Here is a 26,568-nt window from a genome sequence, read left to right on the forward strand (position 1 = left end):
CCAGATAAGTACTACTGTTTTACCGCATTCTTGTCAGCTGTGGATATTTAGCATTTTGAAAGTAATCACCAACAGATTAATGTATTACTTAAATTCAAGTAATCATGACTTTTTTTGAGAGAGAGAGAAAGAGAGCATGGGTGGGGGGCAGAGGAGGAGGGAGAGAGAATCTCAAGCAGACTCCATGCTGATCTCAGAGTTGGACCCAGGGCTCAGTTTCACCTTGAGATTGTGACCTGAGCTGAAATCAAGAGTGGGACGCTTAACCAACTGAGCCGCCGAGGTGCCCCAAGCAGTCATTACTTCTTAACTGGATTATTATAACCACTTTCTACTCAGGCTCCCCGTTCCTAATCTGTGTTCTCCACTGAGCTGGATCCATCACTACCATTCTCAGAAAACTTTCAGTAGCTCTTGGTTTCATACAGAATCAAGTTCAACTGCTTGGCATAAAAAGTGTTCAGTGATATTTCCCCGTTTATATTTTACCCTGGTAACCTTCGTATGTCCTGTGCTATAGTTGAGATTTTATGTTCCCCGAACACATCCTCCGATTTTCCACGTATCTGTGAAAGCAGTAAGCCCTTGCTTATGTAGTTCTTGAGTACAGAGCATACTTGTGTGTTGTTTTTTTAATTGTGTTTCCAGTATTGTTTTTTACTTGCTTCCAGTATTGTTAATTTGCATTAATTCTTCACTCTTTTCCTTTTCTGGTGTGATCGACAATATGTTCTTTAAAAAGTTATATAGAATTTGGGATTGTTATGACCATTGAATAGAGGTAGCCGTGGTGGCTTGTGATTTCTCATTAGTCTTTAGGGACTAGCATAGCCACCCACCTTAGCCACCATCCCCAACCTCCAGAATGGGTTACGCTAGTCCAGAGATATAACTGTAGGGTCGTAGTCAGTGGTTGGCTACTGGTTCTAGTGTTATCTTTCTGGGAAATTTGAGAATGACTAGACAACTAAAGAAAGTAAGATTGCAAAATAGTGAGGACGGGTGTGTTTATATTTGCTCTTCCTAGTCACCTTGACCTTTTCTCTTCTTTCCTATTCCTGACCTTTGCAAAACTGATTCTTTCTGTTCATTTAAGTTCTGCTTAAAAATCACCTAAAGAGAGCTTTCTCTAACCATTGGACTTAAAACAACCACCCTGTGACTCTATTCCACTAACCTGTTTAATTTTCTTCATGTCACTTGAGCACGTTTAGAAGGTATCTTGTTTTCTTACCTACTTACTTATGTATCGTTTACTTAATAGAATTTATGCACCAAGAGGGCAGAAACATTGTCATAGTCAATACAGCATCCCTGGCAACTAGAATCAAAGTTAGAATTCTCAGAAACAGAGCTCACTAACTGTTTGCCTGGAAGGTATACAAGCCTTCCAAGGATAACGCTTAAACTAAGATAGGCCGAACGGTAATTCAGTGGGGCAGTTTCAGTATTGAAAATACTTTCTCAGAGAGTGCTTTTTATGGTATAGTATGACTGGAATAATATAAAAATATCATGCCAGTCCACAAAGGATGTCTGTTCTCACTAACTGTGTTACTGATAACTTTGATAATCATCGATGGCAAATCTAACAGTTTTTAGATGGCATAAAATCAAGATGAATAGCCTCATAGGGTTATTTAAAGATCAGCAGTTTAAGAGATTTCAGTAGAAGTCACTAAAACAAATTTAACAGCAACAACAAAAATGGACAAGGTTATTCGAAGTCTTACCCTCGTATCTAGAAAATAATTTTACAGAATCAGGGAAGAGGGCTTAGAATTTTACTTGGCCTGGGAGCCTGGGTGGCTCAGTTGGTTAAACATTCGGCTCTTGGGGCGCCTGGGTGGCGCAGTCCTTAAGCGTCTGCCTTCGGCTCAGGGCGTGATCCCTGCGTTCTGGGATCAAGCCCCACATCAGGCTCCTCCACTATGAGCCTGCTTCTTCCTCTCCCACTCCCCCTGCTTGTGTTCCCTCTCTCGCTGGCTTTCTCTCTCTCTCTGTCAAATAAATAAATAAAATCTTTTAAAAAAGAAAATTTAGAATACTATGTTCAGTGCTGGACACCAGAGTTTAAGAGGATCATTCAGAAATGGGTGCCATTCCAAAGAAAAATGTCCAGGATGGTAAGCGGACTTGAAATTATCTTACTTGGATATGTACGAGGGATAGAGATTTCTAGCCTGAAGAAAACTTCAGGAAAACACGAAAGTCATCTTCATGTATGTAAAAGACCTTCAGAGACAAAAATACTTGAGTATGTCAGTATACTCAAATCAGTTGAGTAGATTCTGGCCTCACTCAAAGAAGATATTTAAGGAATAATTTTAAGTAGATACATCTAAAACTGGAACACCTTTCCTCGCGACGTAGTTCTCCAACTGCAACACTTTCAAGCAAAACCGGGATGAGCACAATGGGGGATATTGCGAAAGGAACTGAAGTATTGGGTAGGACAGTAGTCCTCGAACGGGATACGTATAAGTAAAGGAAGATTTTTTTTTCAAAGGAAGATTTTCTAAATGCCAGACAGTTATAATTTTAAGGAAGTCAATTTCCACATTCTCGATGTTGAAAGTACTTTTTACTAATATCTGTAAAAGCCTTTGTGGTCAAGCAGATTCTCCTTTCCTACCTTTCCTTTCACAGTTGCTCTTGACTAGCTTTACAAAGGGAATTTCGAGATTTACCACCACCGTGAAACATGAGAGTATTCTGAATTTAACTGTATATTTACCTTACCAGTTGTATAGTTCCACATGATTTCCCGTGACTTATTATCATCCTCTCATTTCAGCTTGAAGAAGTCCCTTTAATGTTTATTATAAGGCTCATCTAGTAGTGGCGATAAACTCCTTCAGCTTTTACTTGTCTGGAAAACTATCTTCCCTTCAATTTTGAAGGGCAACTTTGTTGGGTTGAATGTCTTTGGTTGGCAGGATTCTTTCTTTTCTTCCTTCCTTCCTTCCTTCCTTCCTTCCTTCCTTCCTTCCTTTCTTTCTTCCTTTCTTTCTTTCTTTCTTTCTTTCTTTCTTTTCTTTCTTTCGGCACTTTGAATATATATATCATGCCACTCTCTTCTGATTTGCAAAGTCTCTGCTCAAAAATTTGCTGATAGTCTTATGGGGGGTTCCATTGTAGATAACAAGTTCTTTTTCATACTGTTTTAAGATTCTCTCCTTGCCTTCAACTTCTGACAATTCGATTATAATGTGGCTTGGTATGGGTCTTTTGGGATTCATCTCTTTGGGAACTTTCTGGGCTTCCTGGATCTGAACACCTGTTTCTTTCTCTAGATTAGGTAAGTTTACAGCTGTTGTTATTATTGCTGTTATTATTGCTATTGTTATTATTTTAATAAGCTTTTTGCCTGTTTCTCTTTCTTCTTCTGGGGCCTATATAGTGTGTATATTGGTCCACTTGTTGGTGTCCCATAAACCCTTAAACTATCTTCAAAAATTTAGGATCATTATGTCTTCCTGGAGAATTGACTCCTTATCATTATGTAATCTCCCTTTTTATCCATAATAACATTCCTTTTTCTGAGTCAACATTGTTTGAAATTAACATAGTTAGTCCAGCCTTCTTTTGGTATATTTTGCTCTACCTTTTACTTTTTAACTTAAGTGTCTATATTTAACATGAATTTCTTATAGAGAGCATACAGTTTAGTCTTGCTTTTTTTAAATATAATTTGACAATCTTTGTCTTTAACCAGTGCACTTAGACCATTTGCATATAAAGTGATTTTTGATTAAAATCTACCATGTTGCTATCATGTTTATTTTTTCTTTATTTCTTTTTCACTTCTCTGGGTTTAACTGAACATTTATTATTATTCCATATTATCTCCTTTATTCTTTATGCTTCCTAAAACATTTTTGGTGGTCTCCCTAGGGTCTACAATATACATTTTAAGATAATCTTAGCCCATCTTCAAATAATGTTATACTTTCTATCATATGGCTTAAGTAAAAAAATTGAAAACTTGCTCATGTTTTCCACAGGGATAAATCTTCAAAACCTAGTAATACTTTTAAGATTATATTTGAACTGCTACACCAGGCATAGACTATATATTTACAACTCATGGCTGTTACTGCAATAACTACCAGGCAGAAGAATGGAAATCTATTTCAGGTTTTTAGAGAATTGGAATCATGTCTTAATAATTTTAATTTTTTTTTTAACCAAAGCCAGTGGGAAACTACCACTAACAACCATTGTAGATGTGCTCTCATTTTTGTGACTGTTATTTAGAATAGCATGTGGGAAGGTAGCTTGAAAGATGGTAGGAGGCTGGGTTTGATATTGCACTGAAGTTAAATATTCTCATTTTATTTTTTCTTCTAGAACAATATTCTTTTTTTGGCTTGCCTTATGACTCTATTTAGCAACTTTTGCTAAAAGGAACACAATCTATGACTACTTTGAAGACACACATATTAGGCACCTAAAATCAACAAGAACAGAGAGATATGGCTATAATGTTTTTCATTGTTGTGGGGTGTCTCTAGAGTCAAACTAATCATTTTAATGCCAGAAGCTGAAGAAAAATAACCCTCAAATCAGCTTTTAGGAAATTATATTTGGTCATCGATGGGTGTTATCAATAATGCAGATTTTTGGTAACTTCATATTTTGTTTAAGTACTTTCACTAATTGGGTGATAATCTTTAAAGATGATTATTAAAATTTTTGGTTGCCTTGAATTTTAGTGTTCTTGTATAAAACTCAATTTTCCATTCTACTTTCATCTTCAGTATCTTATAAAAGTTTGCCCTAAATAGAGCAAAGCACCGGTAATTGGTCCATGGAATAATACTTCATCAGGCAGCCAGCATGGATGGAAAATTATGGTGAGTGACTTAAATTGATGTAATAATGATAATCTGCTGTGTTAGGTACAAGGTTTGCAGGTAAAAGTAACATTTTATTTTAATAGGAATGGCTAATTCTATAACATCGGCGTGACTTTAATAGTGACCCATTATATTCAGATTATCATTTCAATATGCAGTTATCATAAAATTATTGAGATAGTTTACATTTTTTTGTATTAAGCCTTTAAATTCCAGTGTGTAATTTACTCCCATAAAAACATGTCAATTTGAGAGCTAAATTTTTTATCAGACATATTTGATCTGTGTTTAGATTTCATAAAATTTATGCTTAGGGGCGCCTGGGTGGCTGTTGGTTAAGCGTCTGCCTTTGGCCAGGTCATGATCCCAGGGTCCTGGGATAGAGCCGCGCAGCAGGGGGCCTGCTGTCAGTCTGCCTGTGCCATTCCCCACCCCCACCCCTGCTTATGCTCTCTGGCTCTATCTCTTGGTCAAATAAATGGAGAAAATCTTTTTAAAAAATAGAGAATAAAAAAAAATAAAATAAAATTTATGCTTAAAAGAGTAGTTTCACATATCCAAGCTGTTTCAAACATATTTCAAAGTTGTCCAATAACTAAATTGATTACAAATAAATGATTTTCCTTGCATATTTGCATCTACTTTGACAATTTAAAACAATTTTTTAGGAGAGTTAATTTGGGTTTAAAGTGGTGTATCAATTTGAAAACTAAATCTGTCCGAAGTTAAGCTAATTTGAAAGCTCACGTTAATTATTATTATTCATATCAAATTCAAATTAGAGTATAAAAGAAACTCTAAATTTATCAGTATCACACAAAATGTTCTTTCAATTTTTTTGGTAGTTTTTGTAGCTAATTTACATAATGCTATTAGGTAGAAATAAATCCACATATTGATTCATGTTACGAAAATGTGAAATCATTATTATCAATATGCATTATGGAAAGTTTCCATTTACACATAATTTGTAGTATAAGGGAATAAATGAGCTTTTTTTCCCCAGCATATCGATGAAAAAAGGTTAAGTCACACTGCCATCATTTTTTTTCTTTGGTTACTGGATATTTGGTAATATTGCTTTCGTTTCAGGGCAGTGTTGAATAAGAGTTGGCGGTACACTAAATCTTTTAAAAATAGTCTATGACTATGAGCTCTGGCAAAGAACACAAGACTCAATTTTTTTTCTATTTCTTTCAAGAGTTCCATAAGCTGATCATCAGGCTTAGCATTTGCTTATACATACTGAGTGATTTTGACAACTGCATCCATGACACTTTTTATAAAGTCTGCTTCAGAAAACTGAGCACACGTTTTTCAATATGTATTACACAGTGGAATGAAACAATAAGAGAAATGCTAGTCTCTTGGGTTGAAAATTCCAATGAAAAGAACCAAGTTGAAGGTTTCACACTCACTGATTTCAAAACTTACTAGCCTAACAAAATATAAAAGAGAGACATATCAATTATTTGCATGTAAATTATTTCTCTAAGTTGCTGGTATTAGTTTGTTCTCTTAAGTGAGGAAATCTAATATACATTAAATGTTAGCTATGTGATGAGTATTCTACTAACAAAGCATCATATCACATTTATCAAATTTAAGTTTTATAACAACCCTGAGAAGTAGCTATTATTCACATATCATAGGTACAGAAACTGATGCTCAGAGAGGTGAAGTAATTTCCTTTAAGTCACAAAGCTTGTGAGTGGCAGAGCTGGACATTTTATAAACTCTTCATACTTTCCTTCCAGGTATAGTGTCTGGTTTATTGTACAAGGCTCATGAGATCCATAAGTCATGTTTTTAGGGAGAGAATGTGAGTAATGACCTCAGTGGTTCCTTGGTTTCTTACTTTTCTAGAAAGAACTTAAGAGTCCTGGCTTCCCAGAATTTAGGGTACTCCCCAAACTCCCATTCCTATATGCAATAAAATCTAGATTAGAAAAGCTGGATAAAAGTTAAGTTATCCAAGCTTCCTAATCTCCTCACCCATTCCCCTTCCCTCCCCAAAACCCAGCAACCTTCAAACATACTTTAAACAAGTGTTAGTCCAGGGATGCCTGGGTGGCTCAGTTGGTTAAGCATCTACCTTTGGTTCAGGTCATGATCCCGGGGTCCTGCATCAGACTCCCTGTTGAGTGGGGCATCTGCCTCTCCCTCCGAGCCTCCCCCTTCTCGTGGTCTCTTTCTTTCACACACACTCTCTCTCAAATAAATAAATAAAATCTTTTTAAAAAAATGAACAAGTGTTAGTCTGGTAAGAATATTATTACATCATTAATTCAGCTATCAATTAACTTGCAGTATATGATAAAGCTTTCAGAATTGGGCTAAACAATTCTATAATGGAGACTTCAAAGAGGAGTTTGTGCTGCAGAAGAGGGTAGTTGGAAAAGCATAGATCTGGGAATGAAGCAGGAACGAATTGGAATCTTGACCGCCAATTATACATTGTGGGTCCTTAGACAAGTTACTTAATTTTTCAAAGCCTCCGTTTTCTTACCTGAAAAGGGTAATATTCCCTAACTCACAGAATTATTGAAACAACCAAATGGTATCACTTGCTGCCATTTTAATAGTATTCACATCTCCTTTTATATGTAGATCCCAATGTCCTACCTTTTCAAAGTGATGTCTTCCGTTTTAATTCTTGGGACTACTCAAGGTGCCTTTCAATATCGAAGAGCTAGGAACCCTGAAGCGAACATGAACATTGTAAGTTGCTAGGAAATAAATGCTAAGCTGCTGAAACTGGGAATGCTGTTTCTTGGGGGGGGGAGGCTTTTATTTTAATACATCTGCAGTCAAATATCCCTGCATTCATACATTTTGTGTGGGTCAACTAATAGTCCCCATTTCCTATTCTGTAGCTCACAGTTTTCCCTTCACCCTTATTTTGTCCCTGGATGAAAATATATAGACATACATTTAAATACCTTTACAGAGGACTTATAAATTCTCTTTTGTATACATGCGCACACATACAAATTCCAGATATAAGCTTAGCTATAAGCATAAACATGCAAACATTTGTGGATAAACATATTTTAAAATTGTAGATGGCTGAGTAAAAGTTTGATTAATGGTAGTTAGGAAAAAAGTAATATATAAGACTGATGTTTGTAGGTGTTCTAAAATATGTTACTGAGGGGCGCCTGGGTGGCGCAGTCATTGGGCGTCTGCCTTCGGCTCAGGGCGTGATCCTGGCGTTATGGGATCGAGCCCCACATCAGGCTCTTCCGCTATGAGCCTGCTTCTTCCTCTCCCACTCCCCCTGCTTGTGTTCCCTCTCTCGCTGGCTGTCTCTATCTCTGTCAAATAAATAAAATCTTTAAAAAATAAAATAAAATAAGATATGTTACTGAATGAATCAGTGAACTAGTGAAAAAAAATAGTCCTGAGGCTGAGAGACAATATAAAGCTCCATGATTACATTAATAGTTTAGATTATTATCAGGTTCCATTAACTGACCAGAAATTGCCTAAAAGGCTTCCTCTTTCTTTATCTAGAGCCAGATTATTTCCTACTGGGGCTACCCAGACGAAGTGTATGATATTGTTACTGAAGACGGTTACATCCTTGGCCTTTACAGAATTCCTTATGGGAAGACGAACAATGACAGTTCAGGTAATCTTCAATTCAGAACAACGTGGTGACTGTCTGGGCCCTGAAGGTCTTAACTCTTCCATTTCTTCTCCGTGGGTTTTGGACAAGAAAAGGATTTAAAGGTTAAGCGCATAGTTAACTCCTCGTGCGTGTCTCTACATGCCCCCAGAAGAAGGCCTGATCTCCCCTGGCTTCCTGTTCACAGGGTGGTTTTAGAGTGTGGTGGAAATTAAGCTGTTCCAAGTTCTTTGTGGGTCACTTTACTCATTTATGTCGATTCTCTCCAAACTCTTTGTTTCATGAGGGGTTAGAAATGGTAACATGGTAACATAGGTTTGAAAAATGGCTGGTAAAAATGTCCTTCCTTGTCTTTATGGCTGTCTCCCCTCATAATATCAAAGAGATCAAGTTAGTAGCAATCTCTGGTTCTGTGTCCCCAAAATAGGTACATCACTATCTGCAAGTGAGGTGCAAAAAAATAAAGCACTCAAATTTGTCCCTAGGGTTATGATCCTATATCGGCCACTTACTGGCAGAATATGTAATGGATTACTTTTGCTTATTCATGTAGTTGCTCAAATAAAAGCCAGCCTTTTCTTCTTTTTTTTTCCTTTTTTTTTTTTTTAGTTTTCTCTTTAGATTTTCTCCCTGAAAAGAATGTTTCTCATATTATAAAATACCCTCTCAAGTTCTCATTTTAAACATTCAAGTATATTTCAGGAAAGATACTAATTTGAAACAACCTCAATCAAAGTAATTTTGGATCCTTATAAAGGTCACAGCTACTAGACGGAAAATGTTAACATAGATTTAACATAATTATAGTAATCATTTTTCAGGGTATGACCTAATTTCATGAATAGTGTAATAAAATATTGAAAGGTAATTTAAAAATACAGTAAGTGCTTCAGAGTTGTCTAGAAGCTGTGCCAGAGACAGGGAGTCAGGAGCCTGTGATTTATTGCTGGTCTACCATCTGGAGAAGGTCATATGGAAATCAGGGGTGGGCAGGGGAAGGAGCTAAGGAAGGATGTGGCTCAGCTAAGCCTACCTGGAGTCTGATCTCAGGGGAGCTCATTGGATCCAGGTACTGCATTACCGAAGTGGTCCTGCCTTGAAGTTAGGGAGCTAGGCTTTTGCATTGCCACAGCAGTTAGTCATTGCTTAAGGCTACTCAAAGAAAGAGGTGTAATCTCATAGGTGAGGCAATTGCCATTTGCCGGAGGGGAGGGGGCGGCAATCCTACAGAGAGAGGGGCAATAATGAACACTTAGAAAGCAACACCCACAACAGCTAGGAGCATGCTCTACCTGCTTAGGAAAGGAAGTCTAGGTGGGCACCAAAATAACTGAGTGCACCTCCCACATTACTCAGGTCCATTTGCTTTTCACATTAAGCTTATTTTATCCAGGTACAGGTTTTCCAGGATTTGGGTTGGTCTGAATTTCTGGGGAAACTTACAAGAGGAAGGTGAGTGGAACAAAGTATGACATCTGCCATTGCAGCTGATCTTAATGCCATGGCTAATACTCTTAAATTCCCACCTCTACTGCCCACTGTAGATTCCCCTCCCTCTCAGCCATCTCCCCTGATATGGCCAAGCCAGGCCCTTATCCTGAAGGGCTACTGTGCCCGTTAACAGGTTATGGTTGCAGTACTTGTACATTCTACAGGTAAAGCAAGGTATGGGAATAACAAAAGGTGTGCCAGTGAATCACGTCAATACCAAATGTTTCCCATCCTCATTCTGTATCAGAAGCCCTACCTCGTCATGATAACCAATTACTCCTGCCAATATAGTAATTCCCTTCTTTGCCACCACCCCCAGCCCCCCAGTCTTCTGTCATGAGGATCCCAAAGTCATAGCCAGCCAGCAGTTATAGCTTTATTATTAGGATGTTTACTGTATGAACTAGTGGCAGTGTTTTCTGTCTGGGAACCAGGGCCTCTAGATCTATGGAGACTTAAATTGTGAGGACAGAAGGTATAAACCCCTGAGTGAATTATTGGGTGAGAGTCTTAATCCTACCCCTTTTTTCTCTGACTCATGTGTTCTACCAATCAGAGGAAGCAGCAATATATTCTGGCCATTTGTTTAAGGTATATAACGAGTCCTTAGGATAGGACCCACGCTTACAAGATGTCATCTCCCTGCTGGTATCTCTACTGGGTGGTGGTTTCATTGCTCGGTTGGGCTGGCAGCCTCTTGATGGTAGTAACGTGGTAAGACCAGTGGTCTTCCAAGGCCATATGCTAATGAATGCACATTCATTGACCTGCAGTCATATTTGAGGTATGTCATGAGGGGTTCCATATTTGTAGATCAGAAACTCCAGGGGCGCCTGGGTGGCTCAGTCGTTAAGCGTCTGCCTTCGGCTCAGGGCGTGATCCCAGGGTCCTGGGATCGAGACCCACATCAGGCTCCTCCGCTGGGAGCCTGCCTCTTCCTCTCCGACTCCCCCTGCTTGTGTTCCCTCTCTTGCTGGCTGTCTTTCTCTCTGTCAAACAAATAAATAAAATCTTTAAAAAAAAAAGAAGAAGAAGAAACTCCATGAACTCTGGAATAGCAGTGCTAGCTGGCTATGGTTCTATGTGGAAAGAAAGGCAAATCATAGCCAAAACATACATCAATGCCAGTCATAGTGAATTGTCGACCTTTCCAGGAGAGAAAGGGTCTGATGTCTCCAACTGGTCTCCAAGCGGCTGGTTTGGTCTCCTTGAGGGGATGTACCCTGTGAGATCTCCTTTGCAGGCAGGTCAGACATACTTTCCTGGCAGTAGTCTTGGTAAGGCACCCACACTGGGGGGCCAGGTTAACTACATCTCTCTCATCATGGCTACTTCTTGTGTGAGCCCACTGCAGAGCAGCGGGGTGACTAAGACCAGTGACTGGCTGACATCTACTGGTTGAGTCATCCCATGCACTTTTGGTTAGTTAGTGTACCGTATGCAGTGCTCATTGCCCTCCCTGTGTGTGCCCTTTCTGTTCCCCTGCCCAAGATTGAGTATTGTTCTGAAGGGCAGAAGGGGAAAGGGTCAGAGAAGAGTGTCTTGCCCCTCCTGCAATAACTGTTGTTCCCTCTCACAGATCTGCACCACAATGGACACTTTTGCAAGACTCTTCCTAATCTTTTCTGTGAAGTTCCTGTAAGGTTCATGGGACAGAGCTTACAGGAGGATATAGACTTCCCCCTTTTCTACTGCACCCTGTCCTTCACACTGTCCTTGGAGCCTATCCCTGGCCTTCACTAATTCTTCAATTATTCTACCTGACCTATTCAGATTGTGTCTCCCCCATAAGGGAGGACTTATGTCTCCTCTCTCCCTGTAAGCACCTCTCTCTCCTCAGATTGGGGCCCAATTTTTGCTCTGTGAATCAGCTCTCTGATAAGTTTTTTAGAAGTCATGAATTTGAACGTAGTTGTTTGTTTGTGTTTTTTTATAAGAGTGAGAGCAATACTCTTTCCAGTTGTTTGTTATACATCCCAGGATGGAAGTCGAAGTTCACCATTTCTGAGCTTTTAAATTCCCCTGATGTCCTCACCAGTGCATTTTTGTTCAGCTTGGTAAATGAAATATCCTCTGGGCTCTCCCAAGGCATGTTAATCAATTGGTGGGTGTTCTGGTCTTATTTAATAGATTAGCATACCTATGTCTAAGCCTCTGTATCCTTTCCTCCGCAATCTGCTTTGCTATTCTGGAATTTTCTAAGCTTCTGAGAAGTCTTAGCAGAGTGTCGAGACTGACCTCTCAACCACTGCCAGTGTGTAAAACCTTGCTTCGTAGATATATACGATGCAAGGTTTTATATATATATATATGTGTGTGTGTGTATATATATATATATAGACACATATATATAATTTATATATTATTTAGATTTTATATATATTTATATATTGTTTATATTTTATATAAATTATATATGTATTTATGTTATATGTAATGTATATATTTATATATAATTTTATATTTTATATATATATATGTATCATCATCACACACACACATATATCTTTCCTTTATTTCCTATCCAACACTTAGGCATACTCTTTCAGATTTTATAGCTCTTTTAGTGTTACAATCTCTCCTCTCCGTCAGCAGGCCTAACAGTTCCTCAGTCAAGCCACTGGAGAACTCCACCAGCATTAGTGACTGAGTATACAGGAAGGGAGCAGGGTGGATCTTGAGAAGGAGAAGCCTTGTTCTGAAAGATATCTAAGTCAGAGTCTTCTGACAAAGAGGAATGGGTCACTCTGTAGTCCCAGTGAGTTCAGGGAAATCTGGGACTCAAGCTTCTAGAGTTCTTCTATTCAGATAGTCTCATCTCAAGTCTCAGAGTCCTCCTTTCCTATCAAGGCCCTGAGAATTCAACCTTCCTGAAGTTCTACTCTCCTTACAATTAGTTCAAGACCATGATTTTCACCTCATTGGCCTCTGGCCGTAGAAGATGAGGTGTTAAGGTGCTACGAAAAAAGTCTTAGGACTTTCACCCTTTGCTTTGAATTGATGATTGATTGCCCTGAGCCTGTAATATTCCCTCTTTAAAGCATCGCTGGCACTCAACAATAGGTACCCAGTTCTCCAGACCTCCTAATTCTATTTCCCCTGTACCTCTTAACCGTGAGAGCTGCGGCACAAGCCAGTCACTCCTCTCCTGTACCATCACAGGAAACGTGAGTATTTTAGCCTCTGGAGTGCTATAACGTGAAGGTTCTTTCAGTACTCCACCTACGATGTGGTCCTCAACGTCAGCCAGCCAGCAAGTAATCCAGCTCCACAATCCCGTCCTCCAATGTCTGCTTCCTTGGTCACTTTTAGTAGTAACTCTTAGGTCAGGTTCCCTAGGAACAGAGCTTGTGACAGGGATTTGAGTGTGTGTGATTTATTGAGGAGAGCTCAGGGAAAAGGAAACGGGGGAAGCAGAAGAGAGCAGAGGAAGAAGTTAAGCAAATATGTGGTCTCACCTGGAGTCTAGCCTCACCCTGGTCTCTTGGGGAGATACAGAACATGAAGTACATCAGAGCTAGTCCAACCCTGAAGCAAGGGACTCAGCTTTTTGTACTCTGTGTCGGTTGGTCAGAGAGTGTGCTGTCTCCTTCCTCCTCCCGCGTGGGAGCTCCCATTTAGCCGGTAATGCCAAGAGGGCCTCTCTGGAGAAGGAGCAGCTGTGTGCAGTTGTGACATGATAGCTGGAGAGTATAAGCATCAGCCTAGTTAGTGGACCTGTGTGGGGACACCCCTAGCATCACAGCAGGAGACAACAACGATGTGGATTATGCGTAAATGACAGCTTGGGGCTTAAAGTTACTCGTGAGCACACTTACATTATTCGAAAGGTGTTATTTCTCAAAAAACCTTGGAAGTACAATTAGGGTTCTGGAAACTTGGTTAGGTAACTAACAGTGGTTCTAATGATGACACCTATATTGAATCTGTCTGGGAAAATGTGATTATAAAATCATTTTACAAAATGGAAGTGTGGCAAAATCACGTAAAATATAATATTTTATGTAATACATTATTTAAAGTGTATATGAGGGGAGCGTGGCAGGCTCAGTTGGTTGAGTGTCTGACTCTTGTTTTCAGCTCAGGTCATGATCTCGGGGTCATGAGATCAAGGCCCACGTTGGGCTCCATGCTCAGAGTGGCGTCTGCTTGAGATTCCCTCTCTCTGTCTCCCTCTGCTCCTCCCCCTTCTCTCGCTCTCTAAAATAAAATAAATAAAATTGTATATGGGGACCTGTTTTTATACAATATAAAAATTAAAAAATATTCTTAAAACTTCAAACTGTCACGTATTAAAAGATTGAGTTTTAGATAAGATATTTGTGCAGACACTACAACATTTAAAAAGAAATTCTCTACATTTTTGTTCCTAGCTCAGAAGCTTGTTGTATACTTGCAACATGGTTTGTTTACATCTGCCAGCAGCTGGGTCTCCAATCTTCCCAACAACAGCCTGGGCTTCATTCTGGCAGATGCTGGTTATGACGTGTGGATGGGGAACAGCAGAGGGACTACCTGGTCCAGGAAACACAAGTATCTAAAGACAAATTCTAAAGAATTCTGGGCCTTTAGGTACAAATAGCATCAAGTAATATTTCGTTTTATTTTATAAGTGTGTTGGATATTTTGTTTTGTGTTTGAATGAAATAAAGTAGAAGTGTCTTCTCTCAATCTGGTCTTTTAAGAGACCATCACAATTTATGTCAATTTTTGTTTGAAAATTAAAGAGTGTTTGTTTGATTTTCTCATTTTTCAGTAGTAACCTTTATTGGTTAACCCCACCCTTCCTTTAACTATTGTTTTGCTTCATAACCTAGATATTTAGTTTATCTCCTTATATATAAAATAAACAAACAGCCTCTTTATAAGACCATCTTGGAACTCTTTTATTTCCTTGACTTTATGTTCTCATAGGAGTCATTATTCAGTAGATACATTATGACATGTAACTTCTTTTTTTTTTAAAGATTTATTTATTTGAGAGAGAGAATGATTCAGGGAAGGGGCAGAAGGAGAGGGAGAGAGAAGCTCAAGCAGGCTCCACACTGAGTGCAGAGTCTGATGCAGGGCTCGATCTCATGACCCTGAAACCACGAACTGAGCCGAAATCAAGAGTCAGATGCTCAACCAACTGAGCCACCCAGGTACCCCATAACTTCTAAAGAGAATTGGGGGTGCCTGAGTGGCTCAGTCGTTAAGCATCTGCCTTCAGCTCAGGGCGTGCTCCCAGGGTCTTGGGATTGAGCCCCACATTGGTCTTCTCTGCTGGGAGCCTGCTTCTTCCTCTTCCGCTCCCCCTGCTTGTGTTCCCTCTTTCGCTGGCTGTCTCTATCACTGTCAAATAAATAAATTTAAAAAAATAATAAATCTCCACCCCTGGGTGTGATTTAAAAAAAAATACCTAAAGAGAATTGAAAATTGTTTTCATTCACTTACCTTTTCATCATCTTCAAGTGTCAACAACACATTAGAATCAAAGAGATTTCAACTTCCTTTTCTCTTTTGTAGTTTTGATGAGATGGCAAAATACGACCTCCCAGCCTCCATTGACTTCATCGTGAAGCACACAGGACAAGAGGAAATATTTTACATAGGCCATTCCCAGGGCACCACTATTGGTACGGCAAGAAGGATTGTCGCTAGTAGTCCACGATGACTTTTGTAGAGTTTGCAGACACATCTCCTAAGGACGTGGGCAAGCTCCCAGAGCTAGAAGGGACACAAAGCAGAGCTCTGAGAGGAGCATCCCGCAGCCAGGCCCTGGAAGCTCACCCCCTCCTTACTTCTACCTTGTCTACTTCAGTCACAAAGAATTCATTGTAATCACAGGTTGTTGGTGGTTGTCTTTGTTTCCAAGTGTTCAGAAGTTGCGTAGCCATCTTGGGATCAAAGTGAGATCACAACTACCACTTGTTCCTCAAATAGAAATTTCATACTTATTATTATTGTCATTTAAGTGTGGCATAAGGGAGAGACGTGAGAAGCCATTTATGTTTATGCATTTAGGACAGATTAAACTTTGGATGATACATATACGATTCATACACGAAGATGAGCAAAGTCTTCCTATGTTTAAAGAGGCTAGAAAAGAGCTTCCGTCAGCTCACAACAACAATGCTTCTATTTAATGCATAGCAACTTCACTTTCAGAAAAGAAAAAAATTCTCTAAAACCCAACATAATTTTCTTACATGGTGTGGTAAACATTCTTACTCCCACACTTCCTCATTTGGAAGTAACAAAGTCTATTTTATAATAGTAGCCAATATTCATTGAGTCTTTTCTAGGCTGAAAATCATCCTTTTCTTACAGGAATAATCCACTTCCTGCTTTTAAAAAGTGTGTTAAGTAACAGTCTAATCCAATTTTCCATAGATCTTTTCTCTGGTGTTTGTTAACCATGTGTGTGACTCAGAGTCTGAATTCTCTAGCTGTTCGGTTATCTGGAACCAGGAATCTTAGAAAATTATTAAATAAGAAAAAAGTGGGCAATGTGCTAGAGTTTATTGACACATAATATAATTCTTTGGTTGTTTGTCTTCTCAGAATTCAGAAGACAGAAGAGCTATAAAAAGAGAGATGTGCAAGAATGTAGCTTGATAAGATGTCATAAAGGGGAAAACTACAATTTGTCATATTAATGACTCTAAACTAACAATAAAATATAAACTAGTGTTTGGTATCCTCCATACAAGAAGGGAAGGATGTTTTGAAATATATTAAAAGTAAATATTAAAACAATTTGACACGTATTGAATCTCTCACCTAAAGTGTAAGATTTGAATATCAGAAAAGCTCTGCAACTTATTTTCACCATTGCCAGTTATAGAAATGTTCAATATTGTTTCTGATTTCTCAACTATGGTGTTACAAGACTCTTTTAATGCTGACTTATCATTATTTATGGTCTAGACATTGTTTTTAATACTAATTATCAGTATGAGGTTGTGATCGATATGCATGTCTCGTACGGGAGATCGATAAATGTTTGATAGGGGAATTAAGAAATGAATGAGTCAATTAAGTGGTCATAGCATAAGTTCAATATGCTTGCCATATTGAACTTGCCATGATGTCATTTCTTACATGCTAGTAATTGTGTAAGAATAGTTAATTTCTGTCTTATTTTCTTCCAGCTTTCATAACGTTTTCCACAATACCAAAGATAGCTGAAAGAATCAAAATATTTTTTGCCTTAGCTCCAGTTTTTTCTATTAAATACTCAAAGAGCCCTTTAATTAAAATGGCATACAAATGGAAGTCAGTAATAAAGGTACGTTATTCCTTTCCTTTACGTAGTTGATAATCCAAAATGACGACGATTCTGTCCTTTCAAAATAAAAGGTCTTGACTACGTTTGTATGAATTTAATTTTTTTTTGGTTTCAGTGACACTGGATTCTTTCTTTTGTTTTTCCAAAGGAATAGGATTTTACTTATAATACCTGTGGACATCTCATTGTGAAGGAAAATCCAGTAGTCAACTTATCTCTATCTTTTGCTTCCAAGTTTTGTACTTAATTTAAATGTTTTTTTAAAGATTTTATTTAATTATTTATTTGAGAGAGAGAGAAAATGCAGGAGCGATTGGGGGCGAGCAGGCAGAGGGACAAGCAGACTGCTCTGAGCACGGAGCCTGACATGAGGCTCCATCTCACAACCCTGAGATCATGACCTGAGCCAAAATCAAGAGTCAGCCACCTAACCAACTGAGCCACCCTGGTACCCCTCTAATTTAAATGTTTTAAATTAATGTTAGATGATACATTTGATTATAAATATAATGAACTCATTGCACTATTTCTTAATTAATTATTTTGGTCTTCCAAATATAAATAAACTAAATTTGTTTTACAGGCTTTCTTTGGCAACAAAGACTTCCTACCTAATACCTCATTTAAAAGATTTGTTGGTTCAAAGCTGTGTCCACTGAAGATTATTGGTAAGATTTGCCGTGATATCTTGTTTATGATTTATGGATGTGACCTGGAGAACTTAAATATGGTGAGAACAAGTTGAATTTGAAATGTATTTTGTCAATTTTTAGAAAGCAGCTCTTTAATAGTACTTACTTTATGCCTGGTGTGTGATTTTATGATTTATCCACATATACTAATAGATTCTTAACCTTTCTGGTTTTGTGACTATACCAACATTCTGAAACTAATCAGCATGAGCATGCTGGGATTATTCTGTAGTCACATTTGTCTTGGTCTCTGTAAAGAACAGAGAGCAGGTGCTGTGTTGTGTCTCTTTATTGGCCTTTACTATTGGGTGTTAGTTTCCCAAAAATTCTTTTATTAAGTTCTTCTATCACTTGTTTTTCACAACTCCTGCTCTTATATCTTGGTTCCTAACAATCCTTCCCTTTTTTGTTGACCCTTATGTAATTAGCATTAGTGCCTGCTAATTATCTTACATGCTTCTGGCATTCATCAAAATTCCTGGAGTGGGAGACTGTTCAGGGGTGCAAGCTACTATTACCAAGGCCACATGGATTGATTGCGTATAGATGCTGTTACAGATGTAGGCATTCATTCTAAGACTTTTTAAGCACATTAAAGTAAAAATCAGGACTTGGCAGAAGCAGTTGTAGCATTTAGACAACTGGTCGGTTCCCACAGCTGTACCATTTAATAATTTCCCAATGAGAACCAATTTATTCATTCAAAGATGTCCATTCTTAACCAACTTAGTCCATAGATTCAATGCAATCTCAGTCAAAATCCCAGCAAGCTCTTTTAAGGATATTGACATATGACTTCTAAAGTTTATAGAGAGAAGCAAAACCCAGAGTAATCAACACAGTATTGAAGGGAAAGAGCAAAGTTGGAGGACTGGTACTATTGAACTTTAAGACTTACTATTAAACTACAGTAATCTAGACAGTGTGGGGTAAGTTAAAGAAGAAACAAGAAGATCAGTGGAACAGAATAGAAAGCCCAGAAATGGAGCCCCATAAATATCGTCAACAGATCTTTGACAAAGGAGAAAAGGAAGTGCAATAGAAAAACAATAGTATCTTTGACAAATGGTGTTGGGACAACTGGACGTCTGCATGCAAAAAAATGAATCCAGACACAAAATTTATACCCTTCACAAAACTAACTCAAATTTGTATCATAGACGTTAATGTGAAATGTGAAACTCTGTAAGTCCTAGAAGATAACATAGGGAAAAACCTAGATGACCTTGGGTGTAGCAAGGACATTTGTTACAGGGTGGTACATTTGTTACAAGTGATGAACCTACATCGACACATCATAAATACCCAAAATCCATAGTTTACAGTATGGTTCACTCTGGTGTTCTACATTCTGTGGGTTTTAACAAATGTATAATGACATGATCTACCATCATAGTTTCATATAGGATATTTTCACTGCCCTAAAAATCCTCTGTGCTTTGTCTATTCATCCCTCCCCACTTAAGTCCTGGCAACCACTCTAGCACTGATCTTTTTCCTGTCTCCCACAGTTTTGCCTTTTCCAGAATGTCCTGTAGTTGGAATCACACAGTTTGTAGCCCTTTCAGATTGCCTTCTTCCACTTAGTAGCATACATTTAAGGTTGCTCCATGTCTTTTCCTGGCTTGGTAGCTCATTTATTTTTTGTGCTGAAAAATATTCTATCGTCTGGATGTACCACTCTTTATCTATCCACCTAGTAAAGGACATTTTGTTCAAGTTGTGACAATTATGAATAAAGATGCTATAAACACCAATGTGCAGATTTTGCATGAACATGAGTTTTCAACGCCCTTGGGTAAATACCAAGGAGTGTGATTGCGGGATTGCATGGCAAGGATAGATTTTGTTTTATAAGAGGCCACCCAACTGTTTTCCAAAGTGGTTGTACTATTTTGCATTACCACTAGCGGTGAAGGAGAATTCCCGGGGCTCCTCATCCTCACCAGCATTTGGTGCTGTCAATGTTTTGGACTTTTGTCATTTTCATAGGTTTGTAGTGGTATCTCATTGTTCCTTTAAGTTGCATTTCCCTGATGACATATGATGCAGAACATCTTTTCATCATCATTTGCTATTCGGTGAGGTATCTGTTAAGGTCTTTGGCCCATTTTTAAATCAGGTTGTTTGTGTTCTCATTGTTGAGTTTGAAGACTTCTTTGTACATTTTGGGTAACAGTCCTTCATAGATATGTCTTCTGCAAATATTTTCTTCCAGTCTGTGACCTGTCTTCTAATTCTCTTGATATTGTCTTTTGTAAAGTGAATGTTTTTAAATTTAATAAAGTCCAGCTTATCAGTTATTTCTTTCATAGATTGTGCCTTTGTTGTTTTATCTAAGAAGTCATCACTAGACCCAAAATCAACTAGATTTTCTCTACTATGTTATCTTCTAGGAGTTTCATAGTTTAGAGTTTGACATTTAGGTCTGTGTTCTATTTTGAGTTAACTCTTGTGAAGGGTGTGAGGTCTGTGTCTTGATTCTTTTTTTTTCTTTTCCATGTGGTTGTCTCCTTGTTCCAGCACCATTTGCTGAAGATACCATTGTTTCTCTATTGTATTGCCTTTTATCCTTTGTCAAAGATCTGTTGATTATGCTTATAGGGTCTATTTTGGGACCCTCTGTTCCATTCTATGGATCTGTTTGTCTGTTCTTTCATCAATACCACACTGTCTTGATTACTGTAGGTTTACAGTACATCTTGAAGTTGTTATATGTCAGTCCTCCAACTTTGTTCTTCCCTTACGGTATTGTGTTGGCTGTTCAGGGTCTTCTGCCTCTCTATCTGAGAAGCAGTTTGTTGATATCCTTAAGATAACTTGCTGAGGTTTTGATAGGATAACATTGACATTATATGTCTTGTTCACTGATTGAGTTTCCCAGGGACCTTGTAGGCAATACAAACTTAGATGACAGGTTGACATGAAGGCTGCTGTCTTTCTGATTGCTTCACTGGGAGTTGTGTAGAATTTCAGGAGCCCAGTTCATCATGGAGAGGGTTTCTTTTTAAATCTCCGAACTGCCCTTGGCAGGCCCTGGGCTGATTTTTGTTTTCCTCAACTATCTGAGTTCTCACAATGAAACTTCAGATTCTCTGGGAATAGCAAATAACTTGAAGGAAAAACTGGATTTAGTATTTTGCTTTTTTGAGGGTTTTTTTTGTTTTTTCTTTTCCATTTTTCCTGGTCATTTCTTCCTATCTTTTCAGTTCTTTGTGTTTTCAAAAGGTGTGTGTGTGTGTGTGTGTGTGTGTGTGTGTGTGTGTGTGTGTAGCCCTAAGAGTTTTGTTTGTTTTCAGTATGGGATGACAGACTACATAACTTGGAAATCCAGTAATACTTTCTACATTAATGCAAAAATTACACATTTAGTAAGTATATTTAGGTACTTAATTAAAATTTAATTTTATCTTTTTATTTCTATTATTTACTTAAAAATAGTTCTAAATTTTATTGAAATTATTTAGTGTAGTAAATATCAAAGATTATGCTTTCTCTGGTTGGACTAAGTATAAAAATTATTTTTTAACCCCTCAGAGTCGTGTGGATGTGTATATGTCACATAACCCAGCAGGGACATCTGTTCAAAATATGTTACACTGGAGTCAGGTATAACTTTTCAAATGCATTATAGTACAATTTTGTTTATACTACTCATGGTTTATCCCATCATTCTGGGAATCATACCATTGCCATAGGATGATAAGTTTAGAAGGATAAAATGTAACTATTACATATTTGTGTAATTCTTTATCATTTATAATATGTTAACATCAAAATCTATTAGGTCTTCTAGCCCTAAGCAATGATCAGAGCAATATAATTATTTTCTGTTTTACAAATGAGAAAATATTAATTCAGAACAGTAGACTAGGAATCATTGAGGCCATGTTCATCATTTGACTTGCCCAAAAATTCAGAGCTATTCCTTTAAAAAAAACCTAAGATTAAATAATAATAATAATAGTAATAATAAAACATAAAAAAATAAAAAACCTAAGACTAGAACACAGGTGTTCTCTGTTCAATTGTGAACCCCATGAGGACCATGCACAAGTTTTATTCACTTCTACATTTGCAAGGCCAGGAGTTCTGAGCAAACAGCAGATACTCAAGAATATTTGTTGCATGAATATTGATGAAGAAAAAAGTCCAGTGCGTATATCATCTTAATGTTGAGAGCCAGAATAATATCTTAGAAAGAACAGGATACTTGAGATCAAAATATCAGACACTGAATCCTTTCTCTGAACCTTACTGGCAGTGAGACACTGAGCAAGCTCATTTAATCTTTCTGAAGTCAGTTTCCTTAATTTAAAAAATGGAGTTAATAATAATGCTCTGACTTAACTAACAAAAATACTATAAAAGTTCAACAGGGTGATGATTATGAGTATTATTTAAACTTAAAAAACACTGTTGAATTTACAGTATCATTGAGATATTGATTAAGGGCTTTCTCATTTAAAAATATTTAAATCTACTAAGTGAGTGTTTTGAGGTAAATTATTAAAAATCTCTGACTTATCTCTAGATTTTAGTTCATTCCTGGTGATAGGTAGGCCAGGAAAATCTAAGCAATCTTTGCATCTATTCATCATTGAAACAATATTTATTGAGCACCCACTATGTGCCCTGTACTGTTCTATGCTCAGGATATATATCAGTGGACAAAATAAATATTCTTGTCCTCTTTAAGCTTACATTCTAGTGGTAGATATAGAGACAGTAAACATTAAGCATAGAAAACAAGGAAATTATTAAAACTTTAGAAGGGCATAGAAGCTATGGAAAATTAAAGGGGAAAAAGCAAGATAAAGTGATTAGGCATACTGGGTAGTCAGTTGTGTTTTTGAATAGAGAGTTTAGGCCAGCCGCAACAAGATGGTGACATTCGAGAAAAGATTTAAAGGAGCCGAGAAAATTAGCAATGTGAACTGGGGGGAAGAACATTCCAGACAGAGAGAATAGCCAATGCAAAGCCCTTTAGTCAGGGGATTTCTGAGAGGTATGGCTAAAAGGCCAGGAGGCTGATGTCAGTGATGAAAGGAGAAAGGAGCAGGGAAAAGGGGGCAGAAACATACTAGAACCAGAAGGGAACAAGTACGCCATTGTGAAGACTTTGGCTTTCTGGCTGAAGTGAGTAGCCACTACAGGTTTTTGAGCAGGGAAGGGACATGATATGATTTACATTTTTAAAGGAATGCCTTGAGGGGTGCCTGGCTGGCTCACTTGGCAGAGCATATGACTCTTGATCTTGGGGTTGTGAGTTTGAGCCCCACGTTGGTGGTAGAGTTTACTTGGAAAAAAAAAAAGAATGCTTTGGGTGCCATATTGGGTACACTGAGGTGGAAACAATGAGAAAGTTAGGAGCTTACTACCATAATCCAAACAGGAATGATGATGGCCTGCACTGATGTGTTGTTCCCAGGAATGGTGGTGAAGAGGGTTAGGTTCTGAGTATACATATGTATGGGAAACATGCAGCCAAGGATAATGATGGATTCTATGAGAAGAGAGAGAGAAGAGTCTTGGATGACTCCAGACATTCTGGCCTAAGTAAGGAGAAGATTCAATAGCCATTAAAGGAGATAGGGACGTTTGGTGGCAGTGCAGGTTTGAGGGACAGATAAGATGTTCAACTTTGGAGATGTTAAGTGTGAGACATCCCAGTGATTAATTTGAATAAGCAGTTGTGTATAAGAGTCTAGGGTTTAGAAGAGACTTACAGAAGAAGATAAACATTTTAAATATGAACGCCACTGAAAGCCAAGAGGCTGGATGAGAACACACACAGAATGAGTACAGATGGGGAGAAGAAGAGCAAGGGTGGAGGGCCGAGACATGGAAAGATTCAGAGGTCAGGCAGCAGCAGCTGGATGAATACACCAAGGAAACCAAAAAGGAGCAGGAAGTGAAAAATGAAGATCAAGAAATGATGATATTCCAGAAGCTAAGTGAAGAAAGGCTCTTGAGGATAGAAATGGACAATTGGTCAAGTACTGCTTATAGGTAATATGAGGAAATTCCTCAGAATTGACAAGTTTTACAAATGTTAAGATCATAAATAACCTCAGCCAGTTTTGTGGAAGGAAAGAGATGCAGGGGAAGAAGTGTTCTTGGGGGAAATTAGGTTGTCCAGAGAGCAGGAAGATAAAAAAGCCCCTCCGAGATGGGTTTTAAGATACAGGCTAATGACAGAATTCCAGATGATAGAGAGTTTTAGGAGTTGGGGGAGTTGGGAGGAGATAAAATGGGGGGTGCCTGGAGACCAGTCAGGTTCAGAGTCCCAGAGAAGATGGGTAAGCTGAGAGTCTGGACCTTCCTCCAATTAAAACATTATTAGGGGGAAAAATGGACTCAATTAGATTAGACCTAATAGGCTCACAGCAGTTAGTGGTGGTGAAGCTACAAGTATGGATGGTGAAGCAAGGGATGGCTTCTGGAACATGCTCTTGAGCATTGTTGTTTGAAGCAAGGGTATTTGGGGAAGTATCATTTCAGTCCTAGTGCACTTAGTCCTAGGTACTCACTTTTTCTTTTTTAAGATTTATTCATTTATTTATTTATTTTTGAGAGAAAGAGAGAGAGCATGAACACAGGGAGGGATAGAGGAAGAGGGAGAGAGAGAATCTTCAAGCAGACCCCCTACTGAGTGCAGAGACCAACGCAGGGCTCAATCCCACAACCCTGAGATCAGGACCTGAACCGAAACCAAGAGTCGGATGCTCCCAACTGAGCCCAGGCGCCCCCAAAGCTCAACAGACTAGGCCACCCTGGTGTGCGTAGACACTCACTTTTGACCTCTGTGAATGAACCTGAGGATTTCTGGGGAAGGCTGATGTTGCCCCAAGCACACAGGCTCCCTTTAACAAGGTAAAAGGCCTTGGGGAAATGTGCATTTATATGAAGATGATAGAACCATATTCTGTAGATTCTCCTGCCCCCCTCCCCTCCCTCCTCTCTCTTCCATTTCTTGCCCTATACAAAGGAAGGGAGAAGCAAAGAAGTCTCCCTGCACATATACCAACAGGCCCAGTACAAAGGGGCAGTACGTGCAATGCACACCTCATTTCACCAGCCGCGCTGTAGTAAACAGATGAGTATAATCTTGCTTTTACAATTTTTCTTTCAGCTTTTTAATTCTAGTCACTTGAGAGCTTTTGATTGGGGCAGTCCTGTTCTGAACTTGGCTCATTTCAATCAGGTACGTAATTATGTATAAGCTAAAAACTATCTCCTTGATCAGTTCAGATGGTGTTGCTGCAGACAGTGGCTCATGGAAAGCCCAAGAGTAGGATGACAGAGTGAGAAGGACCAGCAGATGCAGATCGCCATGATTTGGCTCCATATTGTCACATCCAACAAGGGGCTTTTCCACGTTTTCTATGTATTTTAATGACAAATACCTTGGATAATCCTGGAGAAGTTTGACAGTCTGTAGAGTAATTCATCCTCCCTCAAGAGGAAAAATATTGTGCTTATAATATGCGTAGCTCTGTGATTAGTTAAATAAGAAATAAAAGGCATAATATGGTTCTTGACCCTAAAAGCTATTGACTGTATTTGGGAAGATAAGACAAACCCATAATAATGAAGAAAAGATAAAAGTTAATGAGAAGGTGGTATTAATTGTATGAGGAGGATGGCAGAAATCTTGAGGTATTAGAACCCAACTCTGTCTTCTTCAAAGTTATTCTTTTCCACCATGCTTTTCTGCCTTAGTTAAACTTCATGCCTGATATGATTTGCTTGCATAAAACTCTGAAGTAAAATAGAAAGATGAAAATCAACAAAATCAGATTTGGCTCCCACTGCCAATATTTACCATTTACTGAGGAACATATTGGCGGTTATATAGCCACAGAAAATTTTGATTAAAGTACTTTCATGCCTTATAAATAAAGCTGAAATTCCCTCTGTGGAATGTTTGAATACCCTGAATTAGAGCATACAGTCTAGTTTTGATTTGTATCTGACCTATTTCTAAGTAAAAACCGTAATGATGATCCTTTCAATATTCATTGCTTCTGTAATAGTAATTATTTTAGATTCAGCTTACTTTAAAATTGTATTAATTCATCATTTAAAGACTAGTAAAGAACACCTTCTATGTATTATTTTCTGTGAAAACCCTCTACATTTAGTCCACTTCTCCATTTTACGATGTAAGGAACATGAATGTATCAACAGCAACTTGGAACGGGGGCAATGACTTGTTGGCCGATCCTGAAGATGTGAAAAATCTGCTTTCTGAAATTACAAACCATATTTACCATAAAACTATTTCTTACTACAATCATATAGACTTTTTGTTCGGGTTAGATGTATATCAGCAAGTGTACCGTGACATCATTGACATTATCCAAGGCAATCTATAAAGAACTACGGTACTGTGTGTTGAAGGATCTGTATCACTTCTCTTAACATCCAATCACTTTTTTCTTGCAATGCATGTTTTTCCAGTTATTTAAATAAAGTCTGTACTTTTTCCCTATTTTTTTCACTGCCCCGGGCCTTCCATTCATTAAATCAGTGGCATTTATTTTTTTTTCTTTTAATTTTTTTTATTATATTATGTTAGTCACCATACAGTACATCCCTGGTTTCTGATGTAAA

General features: G+C 38.2%; 1 protein-coding gene across 4 annotated transcripts; it reads left to right on the forward strand.

Annotated features, from left to right (window-relative positions):
• Positions 1-7,472: 7,472 nt before the first annotated feature.
• LIPJ (lipase family member J) lies at positions 7,473-26,330 on the forward strand. 4 transcript variants are annotated; one of them, XM_045802303.2, is made up of 10 exons: positions 7,497-7,583; positions 8,379-8,490; positions 9,799-9,807; positions 14,358-14,556; positions 15,493-15,602; positions 17,121-17,257; positions 17,841-17,987; positions 21,487-21,558; positions 25,085-25,156; positions 26,097-26,330. In XM_045802303.2, the coding sequence occupies exons 1-10, from the start codon at positions 7,500-7,502 to the stop codon at positions 26,328-26,330; spliced, it is 1,176 nt and encodes a 391-aa protein (XP_045658259.2). In that variant the 5' UTR covers positions 7,497-7,499. The 4 variants fall into 4 exon arrangements, with proteins under 4 accessions (XP_087718623.1, XP_087718622.1, XP_045658259.2 ...); XM_087862497.1 differs by lacking the exon at positions 9,799-9,807 and having other exon boundaries at positions 7,473-7,583; positions 8,379-8,496; positions 17,121-17,255; positions 17,821-17,987; XM_087862496.1 differs by lacking the exon at positions 9,799-9,807 and having other exon boundaries at positions 7,479-7,583; positions 8,379-8,496.
• The last annotated feature ends 238 nt before the right edge of the window (positions 26,331-26,568 follow it).

This window comes from Ursus americanus, chromosome 6 (genome assembly GCF_024610735.1).
Source record: "Ursus americanus isolate L20-20 chromosome 6, mUrsAme1.1.p, whole genome shotgun sequence".
NCBI lineage: Eukaryota > Metazoa > Chordata > Mammalia > Carnivora > Ursidae > Ursus > Ursus americanus.